General features: G+C 38.0%; 1 protein-coding gene across 1 annotated transcript in view; it reads right to left on the reverse strand.

The window, feature by feature from the left end:
* Window positions 1-5876: 5876 nt before the first annotated feature.
* Window positions 5877-21067, reverse strand: part of IQCG (IQ motif containing G) — a 46328-nt gene continuing 31137 nt past the window's right edge. Inside the window, exons 7-11 of the mRNA XM_059920913.1 lie at window positions 20636-20797; window positions 19570-19644; window positions 8688-8819; window positions 7502-7603; window positions 5877-6079 (exon numbers count right to left, since the gene is read on the reverse strand). Of these exons, the coding sequence (XP_059776896.1) occupies window positions 5939-6079; window positions 7502-7603; window positions 8688-8819; window positions 19570-19644; window positions 20636-20797 (612 nt within the window). The 3' untranslated portion in view covers window positions 5877-5938. The remainder of the gene's footprint in view (window positions 6080-7501; window positions 7604-8687; window positions 8820-19569; window positions 19645-20635; window positions 20798-21067) is intronic.

A 21067-nucleotide genomic window follows, 5' to 3' on the forward strand; every position in this document is an offset into this window, starting at 1 on the left:
ATCAAGGCAAGAATGACCCAATGGGCTCATTCTCTTTTAGCAGGAGAGAGAATGACAATCAGCTTTATGTGCCAGTCACAGATTAGGTATTTTCACATGCTTTACCTCTTTTAGTCTTAATACCCCATAAGGTGAGAGTTGTTGAGTAAGCAAAGCAGGTATAGGCCCTACTGTCTCACGTCTCAGCAATAGCTCCAAACTCATCTCCCTGCTGACCTGTGTCCCCTGTCTTTCCTATGTGTGGGTTGTATATCCTGACATCTCATTTCTGTCTTGTATTTATCATTTATATCCATACCTATTTCCCAGAAAAGGAGCTGAAGCAGCTTATAATAAGATATATGTTCCATGTGACAACCCCCCCATAAAAACAGTAAAGTGATAATAAATTTAAAAGGCAGGCAGGAACCAACCTTTATTAAAACTTTATTGTGTATGTATTATCCTAGACACTTGATAAACGTCATCTTGTAGTTCCTACTGAACACCACTTTTGCTCATAAGAGTGTCGTTTATTACACTAGAAGGAATCAATAGCAGAATAACTGAGGCAGAAGAATGGATAAGTGACCTGGAAAACAGGATGGTGGAATTCACTGCCATGGAACAGAATAAAGAAAAAGAATGAAAAGAAATGAAGACAGCCTAAGAGACCTCTGGGACAACATTAAACACACCAACATTCACATTATAGAAGTCCCAGAAAGAGAAAAGAGAGAAGGGACCCAAGAAAATATTTGAAGACGTTATAGTTGAAAACTTCCCTAACACAGGAAAGGAAATAGCCACCCAAGTCCAGGAAGCGCAGAGAGTCCCAGGCAGCATAAACCCAAGGAGAAACACGCCGAGACACATAGTAATCAAATTGACAAAAATTACTAAAAGCAACAAGGGAAAAACAACCTACAAGGGAACTCCCATAAGGTTAACAGGTGATGTCTCAGCAGAAACGACAAGCCAGAAGGGAGTGGCATGATAAACTGATGAAAGGGAAGAGCCTACAACCAAGATTACCTGGGGCTTCCCTGGTGGTGCAGTGGTTGAGAATCTGCCTGCCAATGCAGGGGACATGGGTTTGAGCCCTGGTCTGGGAAGATCCCACATGCCGCGGAGCAACTGGGTCCGTGAGCCACAACTACTGAGCCTGCGCATCTGGAGCCTGTGCTCCACAACAAGAGAGGCTGCGATAGTGAGAGGCCCGTGCACCGCGATGAAGAGTGGCCCCCGCTCGTCGCAACTAGAGAAAGCCTGCGCACAGAAACGAAGACCCAACACAGACAAAAATAAATTAATTAATTAATTAAAAAAAAAAAAAGATTACCTGGCAAGGATCTCATTCAGATTTGACGGAGAAATCAAAAGCTTTACAGACAGACAAAATCTAAGAGAATTCAGCACCACCAACCCAGCTCTACAACAAATGCTAAAGGAACTTCTCTAAGTGGAAAACACAAGAGAAGAAAAGGACCTACAAAAACAAACCCAAAACAATTAAGAAAATGGTAATAGGAACATACATACCAATAATTACCTTAAATGTGAATGGATTAAATGCTCCAACCAAAAGACACAGGCTCGCTGAATGGATACAAAAACAAGACCCATATATATGCTGTCTACAAGAGACCCACTTCAGACCTAGGGACACATACAGACTGAAAGTGAGGGGATGGAAAAAGATATTCCATGCAAATGGAAATCAAAAGAAAGCTGGAATAGCAATACTCAGATAAAACAGACTTTAAAATAAAGAATGTTACAAGAGACAAGGAGGGACACTACATAATGATCAAGGGATCAATCCAAGAAGAAGATATAACAATTATAAATATATATGCACCCAACATAGGAGCACCTCAATACATAAGGCAAATGCTAACAGCAAATGCTAATGCTAAAGAGGAAATCAATAGTAACACAATAACATTGGGGGACTTACACCAATGGACAGATCATCCACACAGAAAATTAATAAGGAAACACAAGCTTTAAATGACACAGTAGACCAGATAGATTTAATTGATACTTATAGGACATTCCATCCGAAAAGAGTAGGTTACACTTTCTTCTCAAGTGCACACAGAACATTCTCCAGGATAGATCACACCTTGGGTCACAAATCAAGCCTCGGTAAATTTAAGAAAGTTGAAATCATATCAAGCATATTTTCCGAACACAGCACTATGAGATTAGAAATCAATTACAGGGAAAAAAATGTAAAAAAACACAAACACATGGAGGCTAAACAATACACTACTAAATAACCAAGAGATCACTGAAGAAATCAGAGGAAATAAAAAAATACCTAGGGACAAATGACAACGAAAACACGACAATCCAAAACCTATGAGATGCAGCAAAAGCAGTTATAAGAGGGAAGTTTATAGTAATACAATCCTACCTCAAGAAACAAGAAAAATCTCAAACAATCTAACCTTACACCTAGGGGAACTAGAGAAAGAAGAACAAACAAAACCCAAAGTAAATAGAAGGAAAGAAATCATAAAGATCAGAGCAGAAATAAATGAAATAGAAACAATAGCAAAGATCAATGAAACTAAAAGCTGGTTCTTTGAGAACAAACAAAATTGACAAACCTTTAGCCAGACTCATCAAGAAAAAGAGGGAGAGGACTCAAATCAATAAAAATTAGAAATGAAAAAGGAGAAGTTACAACAGACACTGCAGAAATACAAAGCATCCTAAGAGACTACTACAAGCAACTCTATGCCAATAAAATAGACAACCTGGAAGAAATGGACAAATTCTTAGAATGGTATAACCTTCCAAGACTGAACCAGGAAGAAATAGAAAATATGAACAGACCAATCACAAGTAATGAAATTGAAACTCTGATTAAAAATCTTCCAACAAACAGAAGTCCAGGACCAGATGGCTTCACAGGTGAATTCTATCAAAGATTTAGAGAAGAGCTAACACCCATCCTTCTCAAACTCTTCCAAAAAATTGCAGAGGAAGGAACACTCCCAAACTCATTCTATGAGGCCACCATTACCCTGATACCAAAACCAGACAAAGATACTACAAAAAAAGAAAATTACAGACCAATATCACTGAGGAGTATAGATGCAAAAATCCTCAACAAAATACTAGCAAACAGAATCCAACAACACATTAAAAGGATCATACACCATGATCAAGTGGGAATTATCCCAGGGGTGCAAGGATTCTTCAATATATGCAAATCAATCAATGTGATACACCATATTAACAAATAGAAGAATAAAAAGTATATGATCATCTCAATAGATGCAGAAAAAGCTTTTGACAAAATTCAACACCCATTTATGATAAAAACTATCCAAAAAGTGGGCATAGAGGGGACCTACCTCAACATAATAGAGGCCATATACAACAAACCCACAGCAAACATCATTCTCAATGGTGAAAAACTGAAAGCATTTCCTCTTAAGATCAGGAACAAGATAAGGATGTCCACTCTCACCACTATTATTCAACATAGTTTTGGAAGTCCTAGCCACAGCAATCAGAGAAGAAAAAGAAAAGGAATACAAATTGGAAAAGAAGAAGTAAAACTGTCACTGTTTGCAGATGACATGATACTATACATAGAGAATCCTAAAGATGCCACCAGAAAACTACTAGAGCTAATCAATGAATTTGGTAAAGTTGCAGGATACAAAATTAATGCACAGAAGTCTCTTGCATTCCTATACACTAACAACGAAAGTTCAGAAAGAGAAAGTAAGGAAACAATCCCATTCACCATTGCAACAAAAAGAATAAAATACCTAGGAATAAACCTACCTAAGGAGGTAAATGACCTGTACTCAGAAAACTATAAGACACTGATGAAAGAAATCAAAGATGACACAAACAGATGGAGAGATATACCATGTTCTTGGATTGGAAGAATCAATATTGTGAAAATGACTCTACTACCCAAAGCAATCTACAGATTCAATGCAACCCCTATCAAATTACCAATGGCCTTTTTTACAGAACTAGAACAAAAAAATCTTAAAATTTGTATGGAGACACAAAAAATCCCAAATAGCTAAAGCAATATTGAGGGAAAATAACAGAGCTGGAGGAATCAGACTCCCTGACTTCAGGCTATACTACAAAGTTACAGTAATCAAGACAATATGGTACTGGCACAAAAACAGAAATATAGATCAATGGAATAGGATAGAAAGCCCAGAGATAAACCCACGCACCTATGGTCAACTAATCTATGACAAAGGAGGCAAGGATATACAATGGAGAAAAGACAGCCTCTTCAATAAATGGTGATGGGAAAACTGGACAGCTACATGTAAAAGAATGAAATTAGAGCACTCCCTAACACCATACACAAAAATAAACTCAAAATGGATTCGAGACCTAAATGTAAGACCGGACACTATAAAACTCTTAGAGGAAAACATAGGAAGAACACTCTTTGACATAAATCACAGCAAGATCTTTTTTGGTCCAACTCCTAGAGTAATGGAAATAAAAACAAATAAACAAATGGGACCTAATGAAACTTAAAAGCTTTTTCACAGCAAAGGAAACTATAAACAATAAGAAAAGATAACCCTCAGGATGGGAGAAAATATTTGCAAACGAATCAACGGACAAAGGATTAATCTCCAAAATGTATAAACAGCTCATGCAGCTCAATATTAAAAAAACAAACAACCCAATCAAAAAATGGGCAGAAGACCTAAATAGACATTTCTCCAAAGAAGATATACAGATTGCCAGCAAACACATGAAAAGCTGCCCAACATCACTAATTATTAGAGAAACACAAATCAAAACTACAGTGAGGTATCACCTCACACCGGTTAGAATGGGCATCATCAGAAAATCTACAGACAACAAATGCTGGAGAGGGTGTGGAGAAAAGGGAGCCCTCTTGTACTGTTGGTGGGAATGTAAATTGATACAGCCACTATGGAGAACAGTATGGAGGGTCCTTCAAAAACTAAAAATAGAATTACCATATGACCCAGCAATCCCACTACTGGGCATATACCCAGAGAAAACCGTAATTCAAAAAGACACATGCACCCCAGTGTTCACTGCAGCAGTATTTACAATAGCCAGGTCATGGAAGCAACCTAAATGCCCATCGACAGATGAATGGATAAAGAAGATGTGGTTCATATATACAATGGAATATTACTCAGCCATAAAAAGGAACGAAATTGGGTCATTTGTAGAGACGTGGATGCATATAGAGACTGTCATACAGAGTGAAGTAAGTCAGAAAGAGAAAAACAAATATTGTATATTAACGCATATATGTGGAACCTAGAAAAATGGTACAGATGAACTGGTTTGCAAGGCAGAAATAGAGACACAGATGTAGAGAACAAACATGGACACCAAGCGGGGAAAGCGGGGGTGGGGGTGGTGGTGAGACGAATTGGGAGATTGGGATTGACATGTGTACACTAATATATATAAAATAGATAAGTAATAAGAACCTGCTGTATAAAAAAATAAATGAGATGCCAAAAAAAAAAAAAAAGGAGTGTCATTTATGACACTCTGCTCCTAAGTGCCATTTTTCACTATAGGCAAGTTGAATAAAGTCAGAATCAGAGACATTACAGGAATTACTGAAATTTTAATGTATCACTATAACTAGGATTATGTACTTTTTTTTCTGGTGAGAAAGAGCAAGAGGAATCTTCACAAGACTCCTAGAAATATTTCTTCCCAGCAATTTTTTTTTCAAGTTATGAAGAAGCTCTGAATCCACAGTATAATCCTAACTCAGGGTTTGAAAACTAGTATAACAGTCAAGGTGACCTAGTATAACCAGGCCTCACCTGGGAATGTCCAAATAAGAAACAACCTGTAGATGAGTTATATGTGATGGTAAAAGATGTTTCTTACTCCCTTCAGGTCCTCCTTCCCACCTCCAGAACACCAGCAGAAAAGACAGAAGATAACTTGGTCACTTCTTGCCTCTCCGCTTGTCCTTGTCTTTGCCTTTACCTTTACCTTTTGAATCCTTGCCGTCATCTTTGTCCTTCTTGGGCATTTTGAAACCACCAATTTCCTTCCGTACCACAGTGCCTCGCCACCAGGCCTGGAGCTGGAAGAGGACAGGGAAGCGGGTACAATTTGTAGTATATCTGACAAGTTGCATTCTTTCTACATAAGGGGATTGTTTCTTCATAAACTAACTTCTGTGAAGATGGTCTCTGAGACACAGAAGTGGCCAAGCATGCTATCCTTAGAGCAATGCTTGCCTGTTGTGCAGGACCCAGAGCTTAAGTCCTGGACTCTGAAGTTCTCAAGGAGTAAAAATAAACAAAAGGGATCTGATTAGGCCTACCTTTCCTTTACACTTAGAAACCTGAGTCCCTTGTACTGCTGCTCTTTATGAACATCCAAGTCTCCCAAATCTAACAACCATTTGATCCAAAAGGGATGCTAGTTACCTGGACCACAGGCAAAAGCAAGCACTCAGTCAAAAATGTACAGATAATCTAGTGATTTCAGTAGGTTTCCCGGTGCATTTCAATCTCTAATGATTGATGAAAGGATCAAAACTCCCCTTCAAAAAGGATTTAGTTAGCTCCCTTGAATATCTTAGTCATTAGACACAACTGTTCTAAATACAGTCTGGTCTACTTTCAAATCAGATTAAGCTCCAAAGACTGGGAGCAAATCCACTAATGAAAAGAAAACAAAAATGGTCTTCAGCTACCTCTTACAGTTTTGCTCTAAATTGAGGAATCCTGACAAATAGAAAACACCAGAGAAGCTCAATAAATACTTGCTAACTATACATCTGACTCCTAATGGAAAGCTCAAGTTTGGGTTTAAATACCTGGTCCTGAATGTACTTCAAAGTTTACTATCTTAATACACCCCCTAATATACATCCCAAACCACAGCTTGCACACTGTAAGGTCTCAGCAGATACTCCTCTTTCAGAGAGAAGGGCAATTGTCAAAACTACAGTTTTAGTCCAGCTGATGTTACTCTTGCTTGAAAATATTTCCCAGAATCTGACTTGCCAGTTTCATCATCACTAATATACACAAGTTCATATAAAACTCTCTCTCTTTTTTTCTGAACTGCTACTTAATCACCTTCACCTTTTTTGAAAACAGCTCTTTATCTGAACCTAGCAGATAGCCTGGACTGACTTACAAATAGGATTTTAAGAAGCAGTAGTATATTAAAAAGAATTCCTTTAAGAGCTATTTTGGTTAGAAATAGTATTCATAAGTTTGACCTCTGGGCACAAGTTCTAGGTTTTGCTTCCACTGCTAACCACCTCTTCCTTCCTGGATTAAAAATTGGGGGCATGTCCTTTTCTCTTAACTCTCTCCCTGCACCATGGACCGTGTGTTGGCAAAGTCCAATTATTAGGCCACGCTTCCTCACAGATTTCCTGTTCCATGTGTGATAATAAACGAGAGCTGCTCTGCACTCCTCAGTGTTTGGCCAGCTACAGAACTGAAAAAGCCCCAAGATGCCAGTTACCAAGGTGCCAGTTTTCTACCTTTAAGCTGCTCTTTAATTCCAAGTGATCCTGTTCTATCTTCTTCCGGGTATTCTCCTTTTCTATACGATCTTCAATGATGACTTGTTCATATTCCCTTATCTGCAAAAGTAGACATCAATCATATGTTACAGGACTTGCTCACTAAGCTGTGGCCCAGCCAGCCCAGCTTTTTTGTTTTTTATGTTTATGTCTGCACCACATGACTTGTGGGATCTCAGTTTCCCAACCAGGGATTGAACCCCAGCCATGGCAGTGAAAGCCTGGAATTCTAACCACTAGGCCACCAGGGAGCTCCCCAGCCCTGTATTTTTAATATAAAACTTTAACTTCCCTGGTGGCACAATTGTTAAGAATCCACCTGCCAATGCAGGGGACACAGGTTCGAGCCCTGGTCGGGGAAGATCTCACATGCTGCGGAGCAACTAAGCCCGTGCGCCACAACTACTGAGCCTGCGCTCTAGAGCCCATGAGCCACAACTACTGAAGCCCGCGTGCCACAACTACTGAAGCCCGTGCGCCTAGAGCCTGTGCTCCGCAACAAGAGAAGCCACCGCAATGAGAAACCCGCACACCGCAATGAAGAGTGGCCCCTGCTCGCCACAACTAGAGAAAGACCGCGCATAGCAATGACGACCAACACAACAAAAAAATAATTAATTAATTAATTTAAAAAATTGCCCTCTCCTTTAAAAAAAAATGAAATACTAACTTGATGTGTGGCTAATGACATCAAAATAATTAATTTTTTAAAACTAATAGAATGTATACCTACAAATAGCAGCCATCTTTTAAAAGAGAAATTTGAGAAGTTCTACATTTATTCAATGATGAAACCATAATCAGAAGCTTTTTATAAATCATCATTTATAAATTATCTCCAGAGGTCATAAAGTAGAAATAAAAACATTATCTAGCTCAAGGGGTTTGGGGAGGGTTAAATTAGTTATATATGTAAAATACTAGAAAAGTGTCCGGGACAGATTAAGCAATATAAAGTGTCGGCTGCGGCTATTATTAATGTCCCCATCAACGAGGACGTCATCATCATCATCAAGAAAGAATCCTAGTGGTTTATAGGCATACCACGTTGTGACCAAAAATAGTATCCCCCAGCTACTGTTGCTTAGCTACCACCCACTCCTCAGTGCTCTGCCTTAACAGTATTAAGACTCTGCTTCCTTACCGTCTTTGCAAGTTCTTGAAGGTGTGCTAAGTCACTGGCCTTAGCAGCTTTGAGAGCATTTAGTTCATTCTGTTTCATTTCTGTGTCCTTATCAAATTTCTCCATCCAGAACTCTAGCTTCTCCTCAAGTTTCTACTTGGAAAAAAACATTAAAATATGGCTCTACCAGACACAAAACAGTATATACTGTATGAAATCATTTATATAAGGTTGAAAAACAAGCACAACTTTTCTATAGTGATAGAAGTCAGAATGATAGTTACTTTTGGGGGGAGGGTTAGTTTATTGATTGGGAATGGGGCAAGAGGGAGACTTCTGGGATGCTGTAAATGTGCTCTATGTCTCTATCCGGATGGTGGTTACAGGGGTGCTTAGCCATATTCATCAAACTATATACTTAATATTTGTGTACTTTGTGTGTGTTATTATCAATTTTAAAACAGGTGGGGGGACTTCCCTGGTGGTTCAGTGGGTAAGACTCTACACTCCCAATGCAGGGGGCCTGGGTTTGATCCCTGGTCAAGGAATTAGATCCCGCATGCATGCCACAACTAAGAAGTTCGCATGCTGCAACTAAAGATCCCGCATGCTGCAACAAAGATCCAGCATGCCGCAAAATAAATAAATATTTAAATAATTTTTTAAATAAAATAAATAAATAAATAAAACGGGGGGAAAAGGGCCTTCCACGTGTCTGGATAAGAGAAGTTGCAGTGAAGAGGAAAGGAATAAAGGGTAGGTAGAAATTCTGAAGGATAGGAATGGCATCAGACATCTCTTTGATTGCCAACACTAAATAATAGTCGAGAAGGGTACAATGTTTTCAAAATTCTAAAAGACAATAAATGTGAATCTAAGATTCTATTCCTAGCCAGCCTCACATTCAAATGTGAGGGGAAGAAAGAAATATACCTGGTCTTTCTGAAAGAGTTACTCAAGGATATACTTTATTTTTTTTAATATATTTATTTAAATAATTTATTTGGTTGCGCCAGGTCTTAGTTGCGGCTTGCGGGCTCCTTAGTTGAGGCTCGCCACCTCCTTAGTTGCAGCTCACCGGCTCCTTAGTTGTGGCATGTGAACTCTTAGTTGCGGCATGCATGTGGGATCTAGTTCCCTGACCAGGGATCAAACCTGGGCCCCCTGCATTGGGAGCACGGAGTCTTATCCACTGCACCACCAGGGAAGTCCCTCAAGGATATACTTTAGCAAAATAAAATGAAAGAGATATGAATAAGAAATAGTAAAATGTATATTTAAGCTATATGTCATAAATTTTTAGTAATAAATCATAATCTGGAACTAAATCCCAAATTAGGCAGTATTGTCTAGTGGAAAGAGCACAGGCTCTGAAGGCAGATTGCCTAGGCTCAACTCCCAACTTTGGCACTCAAACAAGTTTACTCAACTCTCCAAAGCCTCAGTTCTATCATCTGTAAAATAGAAATATATGATGAATGATTTCAACATGGGATGTAGGAGAGGAAGAGAAGAGGTAAGTAAAAGCTTTGCCTTAATAAAGGCAAGTAGATAGAGATATTGATCAGATTTAATAGAAAGAACAAAGTTAAATATTTAAGGGTTACCACTGCAAGAAAAGAATGTATGACAAACTCCTGAAGCATGTACCTCAAGAATGAGACATCAAGAGGAGCCTTTAGATGGTACATAAACATGATTTTTTAAAAAATCAATCACAATCCATGATTCTGATTAACTTAGAGCCTGTCCGTTTGCTGCAATCGTGTCTTTAACATCTTTCTAAATCTTAACACTTTCATTTTCTTTTAATCAAAAAAAAGAGAACAGGCTCCAGGCAGGCAGGAGGAGCTGGCTGAAATGTAATAACATCATCTGATATTTCTTGTACTTCTATTAACATTAATTTATATTTACAGCAAATGATACTGGCTTTCCTTTTATAGCAATAATATTATCTTAACTGAAAATAAATTGATATAGTTGTTTAGGTGAATAACTAACTAGAAAATAGTAGTAATACAGGTGGTATGCAGATATTACAAAACCAGGAAAGTGGTATGCAAATAATTGAAGTTTGCACTAGAAAGCTGGAAATCAAGAAATAAAAATTCTATCAATTCCACTATTGGATGAGAATCTGCCTTCCAAAGCAGGGGATGCGGGTTCGATCCCTGGTTGGGGTACTAAGATCCCACATGTCACGGGGCAAATAAACCTGCGCACCACAACTACTGAGCCCGCGTGATCTGTAGCTCATGTGCCACAACTAGAGAAGCCCGCACGACACAACAAAGAAGAACCCAGGCGCCACAACAAAGACACAGCACAGCCAAAAAAATAATAAATAAAATAAAATAATGATTAAAAAAAGGAGAGCAACAACTAGAAAGCTTGAAAAGCAGGAAACATAAAATAATATGGAAACATTAAGTATAAACAAATGAAAAATCACAATAAAATTAATTGGAGTAAATTCCCCTATCAAAAAAAAAACCTCTCAGATTTTTTAAATCCAACTATGAGCTATTTATAAAAACCACAGTTAATATAATCAAAGGAAAAAGAAAGCAGGTTTGGCAATTAATATCTGGCAAAACAGAACTCAAGCCAAGAATAATTAAATGAGACAAAAAGGGATATTTTAAACTGATAAAAGGCAAGCTTTATTAAGAAGATATTACAGTTATAAACTTTTATATTCTAATTACATATTTTTGGAATATATAAAGAAAAAATTAGAAATGTAAGAAATTGACAGATCCACAATCACCTTAGGAGACTATCACACCTCTCTGAAATTAATAGCTCAGGTAGACCAAAATAAATAACAATATGAAGAATTTGACAGCCAGACTAACAGTCAATTCCGCAACTTTGTACCTAACAGAGGAAACATTCTTTTAAAATACCCATGAAATATTCATATAATGTGAGCATATATGAAGCCCAAGTAAGAGCTCTACAAATTCCAATAAGCATAAATCTTATATTTCACATTCCTAGACCATAATGGAAGACAGTAAGAGTGTAAAGGTCAAAGCATTGCTGTGAGCAATAGAAAGACAGCCTACACTCTTTCCTCTCCAACTTTAACCACTTGGACATTTAAAAAACACCCTATTAATACGGGGAGAGGGAAGGGTAAGCTGGGACAAAGTGAGACAGTGGCATGGACATACATACACCACCAAACGTAAAATAGATAGCTAGTGGGAAGCAGCCGCATAGCACAGGGAGATCAGCTGGGTGCTTTGTGACCACCTAGAGGGGTGGGATAGGGAGGGCAGGAGGGAGGGAGACGCAAGAGGGAAGAGATATGGGGACATATGTATATGTATAACTGATTCACTTTGTTATAAAGCAGAAAGTAACACACCATTGCAAAGCAATTATACTCCAATAAAGATGTTAAAAAAAAAAACAACCCTATTAAATAACTAGGGTTAAAAAGGAAATAACAAAAAATAATAATAATAACAAAAAAAGGAAATAACAAATTGTAAACTAAAAATTATGATGCCTACAATTTACTTTTAAAGGCCCAAAAAAGGTAAGATGGATTAATGGAGGAAGGATGTACAGACGTGTGATAAAGCAAGAATAATAAAATGTGAATGGTAGAATCATAACTAGAAGATGGGCTTTGGGGCATTCACTGTAAAATTCTTTCAACTTTGTGTATATTTGGAAACACTCAAAATGTTAGGGAAAAATAAATAAATTTCAAATTATTTGGAAAGGAATGACAATGCAAGCATTATTTATTAAAACTTCAAACTGTACTCAGAAAAATGTTGGTTTATATGCATTTACAAGAAAATAAGGGACTTCCCTGGTGGCTCAGTGGTTAAGAATCTGCCTGCCAAATGCAGGGGACATGGGTTCAATCTCTGGTCCGGGAAGATCCCATATGCCTAGGAGCAACTAAGCCCGCAAGCCACAACTACTGAGCCCACATGCCGCAACTACTGAAGCCCATGCGCCGAGAGCCCATGCTCCACAACAAGAGAAGCCACCGCAATGAGAAGCCCGCACACCACAACGAAGAGTAGCCCCCGCTCACTGCAACTACAGAAAGCCTGTGCTCAGCAACAAAGACCCAACGCAAACAAAAATTTTTTAAAAAGAGAATAATAAAATTTGAAAATAAATGAATTGAGTATTTAAGAAACTAGACAAAAATTAGCAATATAAGCTCAAAGAAAATAATTATACATAATTATAGTAATTATATAATTAAATACTTATAAATAATAATACATGAACATAATTACCCAAAATTAAAGCAAAAACCAATGTGACAGGGAACAAAACAGATTTGCTCAATAAAACCAAAAGATGGTTTTTATGAAGACCATTAAAATGGTCAAACCTTTGACAAAGCTCAGCAAGAAAATGGGAGAGAAGACACAAATTTTTGAAAATAAAGGATGAAAAAGATAACTTCAGAAATAAGAGAAAAATTTAAACAGTAAGAGACTATAGATCACATGTTTATACTAATAAATTTGAAATGAATGTTTTGATGAAATGGATTATTTTCTAGGAAGATATAAGTTACCAAAAATGACTCAAAAAAGAGGTTTTTTTTAAGTAAAGACATCAGTAATCATTTTAAAAAATTGAAAAGGGAGCCAAATATCTCCTTTAAAATGATACTCAGCAAGACTGTTTATGACTGAATTTACCAGTTTCAAGGAACAAATAGTAATCTATTTTGTTCTATTTTTATTTTTTAGGTTTCAGAGTATAAAAAGATGAAAAGCTTCCCAATTCAAACTGCCAAGCTAGCATAGCTGATCACAATACAACAAAGAAGCACCAAAAAATGAATCTATAGGTTAATCTCATTTATGGAATATATAAATACAAAATAAAAATCTACAATTCTGTCTAGTAAAAGAATAATAAATTATGAACAAGTAGGATTTATCCCCCAAATTTAAGATGATTCAACATCAACAAATCTATTAATGTGTTTTAATTTATTAACATATTAAAAGAGAAAAAGATATCATCTCAATGGATTAAAAAAAAATCAATCTCATAAATCTGAATGCTCATTCCCGATTAAGAAGAAAAAAAAAAAATTTAATATATGACTAAAAGGAAACTTTATTAACTTGATAAGGTTCACCTCCCATAAACCTACAGTGCAAACGTCATACGATCCCCATTTGTGCCAATTATCAAATCATCATCCTCTCAGCTCCAAATCATCCTTCACTGACCCACTTTGTGAAACTTGATGCTTGCAGTAAACATTTGTTTTGCAAGCTGGCAAAATGTGAAGCTTTGTCAGTAGAGGGCGCCAGAGGGACATGACAGAAGAGCTTCTCTCCTTGGTTCCAGTGTGCTTCCTCTTTTGTTTCAGGGGCACAGCTGACTGTGGCATGGGTGTGGGACATTCAGTGGCACTTGTTCACCAAGTCCTGCTGACACAGCAGAAGGATTCTTGCTTGCCAAACAGTCCACAGTTCCCTGCTTGCCAGCTTTACCCAGGGCAACAAAGCAAACATCTGTTTATTCCTTCCTTGCATACTGTCCTTTAGCCCTAGAGTTCTCTTTTATCCCTCCTTTGTAGCCAATTCCTTATTACCAGTTAATGATTCTTTTGTTAAGTGTTCCCTGCTCAAAATACTGATGTGGCTTCTGTCACCTAACTGGACCATAATGATACAGAATTAGTACCAAAAATAGAGTTTGTCTTCCCACCTTCTAATTCACATGTCTTACTAAGGCATCTAAAATCCTTGCTTCTTCTGTTCATCAGATACAATCACCATAATGCAGTGAACATAATGCAGTGAACATATGTTTCACTGCCTAATGCAGTGAAACATGACGTTTTGTGGAAAGTCAAAGCAGGCAATATCTCTGCAGACCATAATATGGCAGAGAAAGGAGAAATGACATAGCCCTGATGCGAGACTGTGAGGGTGTACTGTTGGCCCTGCCAGGTAAAAGCAAACTGCTTCTGCAGTTTTTTCGAAACTAGTTTGGAGACAGGGACCTTAGTCAAGTTAATAGCTGCCTACCAAGTACCAGTGGCCGTTGAAGATTTTCTCCAGTAAAGATACTACATCTCGAACAGTAGTTGCAAGTGGAGTCACCATCTGATTACATTTACATTAGTCCACAGTCACTCTCCAAGATCATTCAACTGCACAGGCCAAACAGCTGAGTTAAACGGGGATGTGACAAGTGTCACTACCTCCACTTTGAAGCCTTTGATGTTGGCACTAATTTCTACAGTTACACCAGTGGTACAGCACTGCTTATGATTTACTATCTTGGTAGGGATGGGACGTTCCAGAGACTTCTACTAGGCCCTTACTACCATAAAGGCCCTCACTCCATGAATCAGAGAGCCAATGTAGAAATTTTGTCTGTTATCAAGTATGTCTATTCCAATCCTATGTTCAGTAACTGGGGAAAATAACCACAGAGTGTATCCACGGAACAGGTGGGCCCAGAGCAAATCAGACTTAAGTCACCATCTATCACCTGACCACCATAATCCCCCATTTTGAGGAGGGGCCACAGTGTTGTTTTGAGTCCCTAGGAATTAGCATCAATTCAGAGCCAATGTTTAGTAATCTCAAAAGGTCTGGATATTTCCTTTTTTCCAGTGCATAGTCACTCTAATAAGTAGCCCCAGGTCCCTTGGGTAAGGCTTGGAGGGAGATTCACTTGCATTACTTGCAGCAGTGCTGCAGAGTTCATCCTCAGGGGGACCTGCTCCCTTCAATCAAGGGGCTCTGGGTCTGTGAATTTACTTAGTCTGGAAACTGGATGAGAGGCCTTGACTCTTCATTGTGGTGACTCAAATCAGGTTTTTGGCAACTAGACTTGGACTTTTTTTCTGTTATATAGATCAAGTAATGCTTTATCAGGCTGCCCATCAATTTTGTTCCTAGAGATACCACAATTAATTAGTCATCGCCAAACATCCTTGTGGGCAAAGGCTTTCTAATTACCAGTACCTCTCTGCTGCCCTCCATGGCAATCGTGTCCACCTTCGCTTTGGTAGTTAAGTGCTGCCACATGTCCTCTGGCACTCCGTGAGTCCATCATCCCCATCAGGTGTTCCCATTCTAAGTTGCAGGGTCCTGTTCTTTCCCAAGGAACCCTAACTTGCACATGAGAAACTTGGCATGACTATGAATTCATGTGTAATAGTGTTATACTCCACCTTCCTTGGTCTAACACCCTTAGAATCCATTCCCATACATATCCCCTGGGTTTCCGTCAGTATGTATCAGTAAAGTCTTGTAATTCTTTTGGAGTGTAAGCTATTTCCTTCTGAGTTAAAGTTATCTGAGTTATCTATCAACCTGGAATCTGCTGAGATTTGACCCTAGTGATGGATCCAGGGACAAAAGGGGTGATTGCAGTAGGTCTTGAGAATGAGCATCCCTTTTCAAGGCATCTGCCTCAGATGAAGTTATTATCACAGAGTTTTCAGGGAAAGGAAGACTAATCTCAGACATAGGAGGGCAGGCTACTTCCACTGGCAAGAGAGGCTTACAGTGACTTGGGGGTTCAAGTCAATTACATAAATTACATAAATTACATAAATTGTCAATTACATAAATCTGAGTCCAACCAGGTGTTCCCATTCTAAGTTGCAGGGTCTTATTCTTTCCCAAGGAACCCTAGCTTGCACATGAGAAACTTGGCATGACTATGAATTCATGTGTAATACTGACTGAAACATCATTAAAACCAAGAATAGAAAAACGGTGCCACATTATTATTACAACTACTACTAAACATTACACTTGCCATTCTATCTGTACAATAAGCCACAAAATGGAAATAGACATATAAATAATGAAAGGGAAAATATAAAATTGTTATTATCTACACTCAGTAAGATTTTCTACCTAGAATATCCAAATGAATCAACTGAAAAACATTAAAACTAATATGAGAGGACATAAGGAACCTAGAACAATATTACAAAAATGAATAGCATTTCCATATACCATGCACTTAGAGACATGTCCACTGACAGAAGGATGGTTACCTAAATTTTGGTATAACCCCCTCATGGCATATTATATAGCAATTGTACTGCCTTACAAAACATTAAAGACAGGGACTTCCCTGGTGGTACAGTGGTTAAGAATCTGCCTGCCAATGCAAGGGACACAGGTTCGAGCCCTGGCCAGGGAAGATCCCACATGCCAAAGAGCAACTAAGCCCATGCGCCACAACTACTGAGCCTGAGGTCTAGAGCCTGCGAGCCACAACTACTGAGCCCACGTGCCACAACTACTGAATGCCTAGAGCCTGTGCTCCGCAACAAGAGAAGCCACTGCAATGAGAAGCCCGTGCACCGCAACGAACAGTAGCCCCCGTTCGCCGTAACTAGAGAAAGCCCGTGCGCAGCAATGAAGACCCAACACAGCCAAAAACAAATAAATAAATTTATAAAAAAAAAAGAAAACATTAAAGACAAAGTAAATTCTTTTAAAAAACTGAGTCTGGAAAAACATATATAGTATGATCCCATTTATGTCAAAAACAAATATAAATAAATACTAAAAACAAGTAAGTATTTAGGTACATACACAAATATGTACATGAAAGGAAAAGAATATGGAAGAAATCTTTGGAAAGGGGAGTGACTGAGAAAGCTTTCGCTTTTTGAAAATCTATATATTTCTGTACTGTTTCCAATTTTTCATTAAAAAGTATTTATGTATCACTTGTGTTATTAGGCTGAAGATGTGAGGAATACTAACTTCATGCATCCAACATCCATTTATCCACCCACTCATCTGATTGTTACCAAACACCTGCTATACTTCTAACATTTGAAACAGGTAACATGATACATAATCCTGAAATTACAGGGGTACAGGTTCTAATAACCTACTGATATGTTTTTCAGTAAAGGCCTGTGAGATAGCATCTAGAAATTATTTTCTTTAACCACAGATTTAGAGTTATTTGCTGAAAATTCATCCACTTTCTCAAAGGCAAGCTATATCATGAGTAAGCTGGAAATTTTTTCCTTATTCATCCAACAGGGATATTTTGAAAGGTTCCATTCAGCTTGGTTTGTTATTAGTATTGGAAATACTAATTAAAACCATTCAGTCACATATAATTCACACAAGAAGAAATAAAATGAGTAAATAAATACATGGAAAAATGGTTAATTCTATTAGTAAGCAAAAAATGCAAAATAAGACAATTCATTAAATTAGTAGACTTTAAAAAATATCTAAAACATTGCAGTACCCTGTCTGACAGGACCAAAGATGGATGGAGTGATAGAATTGAGGAATGTTAAGCCCTGTGTCATAAAGCAGACCAGTGCCTTTGTAGGAGTGAAAATGCGCACTTATAAGCCCCTAATGGATCGTCCTAAATGCCAAGGATTAGAGTCCCGGATCCAGCATTTTGTACGTAGGGGATACACGGAGCACCCACATTTATTCCCTGAGGAAGAAACAAAAGCCAAAAGGGACTGTAATGACACGCTAGAGGAAGAAAATACTATTTTGGAGAAACCAACAGAGACAGTTTGTGTTGATACAGAAATTAAAAGCATCGTTTAACCACAGAAAACTCACCAAGATCTAGGAGGCAACAAAAGACCATTAGGCTAAAGAAGTTCTTGCTTGAATAAGAAAGAATTTAAACATTCTTCCATTCCTGTCCAAAAGAATTAGAGATGGAAGAAGCAAAAAGCAATTTTAAAATGGACATATATTTACATACACCTGGAAGACTGTGCCTTGTGTTCAAATTCATTAAAGCCAGATTCTGCAAGTAAAAAAAAAAAAAAAAAAAAAATCGAAAACAGCTAGTTCTATTGAGGATACCTTGAAATTAGTGCTTGCATAAATTGCTGATGTCAGTGTAAAATAGAGAGTACTAGCATTATTTATCAAAAGTCACAAAATAACAGACTCTCTGAATTAATAATCTCATGCTTGAGATTTACTTTTAGTAAGTAATTGCAATGAATAAAACAGTTATTTGGGCAAAGCTTTCATTACTGAATTATTTATAATAATGAAACTTTGGAAATAACCTAAATATCCAAAACAAAGAGTAACAAATTATGGAATAACCATTCAATGGAACATTATAAAACCACTTAAAATTATTTTATGAAGCGACTGTAATAAAATGGAAAAATGAGTAAAAAACCAACTGGCAATTTTTTTTAAATTAATTAATTTATTTATTTTTGGCTGTGTTGGGTCTTCATTGCTACATGCAGGCTTTCTCTAGTTGTGGCGGGCAGGGGCTACTCTTCATTGCCGTGTACAGGTTTCTCATTGCAGTGGCTTCTCTTGTTGTGGAGCATGGGCTCTAGGCGCACGGGGTTCAGTAGTTGTGGCATGTGGACTCAGTAGTCGTGGCTCGTGGGCTCTAGAGCGCAGGTTCAGTAGTTGTGGTGCACGGGCTTAGTTGCTCCACGGCATGTAGGATCTTCCCAGACCAGGGCTCGAACCTGTGTCCCCTGCATTGGCAGGTGGATTCTTAACCACTGTGCCACCAGGGAAGTCCTCAATTGGCAATTTTTTAAAAATCTTCCCTCAACTAAGAATATGCTATTTTTATAATTTTAAGAAATCAGGAAATTTTAGTTTTAAATTATGACTATGAAGCAATATAGGAATAAGAAAACTGTTTCTTATATAGTGCTAAATGATAAAGGTAGAGGACAAAATTTTACCTGTACTCAAATTACAGCTTTATAAAATATTTATCCAGATAGACAACTTTTAAAGAAAAGTGGGCTATACAGCTCATTTATTAGGCTGGTAGAATTATGGTTGATTTTTCTTTCCTTAAATTTTTTTTGCTGTCCTTGGTATTTTATAAGCAGGACACAAACATGTCAGAGGATAAGAAAGTTTTGGGGACCCACCTGCTGCTCCTTTCTAAGGAATATTTCAATCTCTGCATGAATCCGGTTCTCTTCTTCAGTTTTCAGCCTTAGTTTCTGTGAGAACAACAAACCAATGTCAGGAATTCTTCCCAACTGGGCTGGAAGTGAGTTCTCAAGATTAGGGGTGTAGCTGTGACAGTAGTACAGGTCTTCTCTACCAGCTGGGATCCTAAGATTCCGAGATATTGCTCCAGAGCAGCAATTCCGTTCCCTTCAACTCAATTCATGTTCACAACATGGCTGAGCCATGTCTGGCACTGTGCTAGACACAGGCAACTGCCCAGAGCAAAAGGACCATAATCCTGTGGCCTGGAAACTGGTGTCCATTTAAGGAGAGAAACAATGCTTCAAGGGCACAAGCTTCTCAGGCCTACAGAAGGAAATTCCAGAGTGCAAGAAAAAAGTTTGTTGTCATAGTCTTAAGCCACACTTGGGAAGTAAGCTTTCAAATAAGTCAGAGAAAGGAGTCCGCCTCCTGCACACAGGTGATATGCTCTACTGATGTTTGCTCCTTCTCGCTGACCTCTTGTTCTTTTAGCCATTTAGCCTTCCTCCTCTAATGAGGGTCTACCCTTGTTTCTTTCTCCTGATATTTTTCACTGTGACTTCTCATTTCTGTAAATGTAGGTTTGCATGAAATTCAGCCCTCTAGATTTTGTATTTCTTAATGGAGGGATGAAAGATACTGGTTGAGTGAGAAAAGTAGCAGCAAAAACCTGCAGTTACTGAATATCTTGTTTTGCCCTCTCCCTATAATTACCAGGAGAAATGGCAAGTGGTTTTATAAAGTAAGGATAAAGTGACCAAGAGAAGAAAGTAAAACCAATTTTCAAAGTCATTACAAAAAACCAGGAGATGTAAGCTACAGCCCATCAGAATCTCTGCCTGCAAAAAAGCAAGTCCTCATTCTTTTTTTGTTTTTAACCTCAAATGTTAGGGTTGCTGGAGAGAGAGAGCAACGATTGGGAAAGTCTCCCTCTCTCTCCTCCTTTGTCAGCTGAGGCAATATCAGGAGGCTGATTCATTCCTAATTAACAGTGATTACCTCAATCTCTTCCAGCAAGAGCTCCTCTGTTTTGCTACATTTTTTCTGGGTCTGGGAAATCTGCAGCTCAGTGTTTCTCTTCATATAGCGATTCTCCATGCTGGTTTTTGCCTTCATCTCTTGCAACTGGTCCTTGAGGTGAGCAATATATTCATGCCGACTCTGTAAAGGTAAGACCAGGTTTCTAAATTAAAATACATTCTACCTCCATTCAGCTCAGTCAGTGGCTTAAGCTTACCTTTTGTTCTTTTTTTTTTTTTTTATAATTTAAGATTATTGTATTTCCTTACAAGAGGAATGTTTTAACAAATTTTACAGGTGTCAATCAACCCTTGTTCAAATTGGGCACACATCAAATCTAGCATTATGGGAATTTTATTTGGAAGTGAACTTTTAACTATCAATACAAATGCCAAGATACTACATAAAACA

The sequence above is a fragment of the Balaenoptera ricei genome, chromosome 4 (genome assembly GCF_028023285.1).
Source record: "Balaenoptera ricei isolate mBalRic1 chromosome 4, mBalRic1.hap2, whole genome shotgun sequence".
Classification (NCBI taxonomy): domain Eukaryota; kingdom Metazoa; phylum Chordata; class Mammalia; order Artiodactyla; family Balaenopteridae; genus Balaenoptera; species Balaenoptera ricei.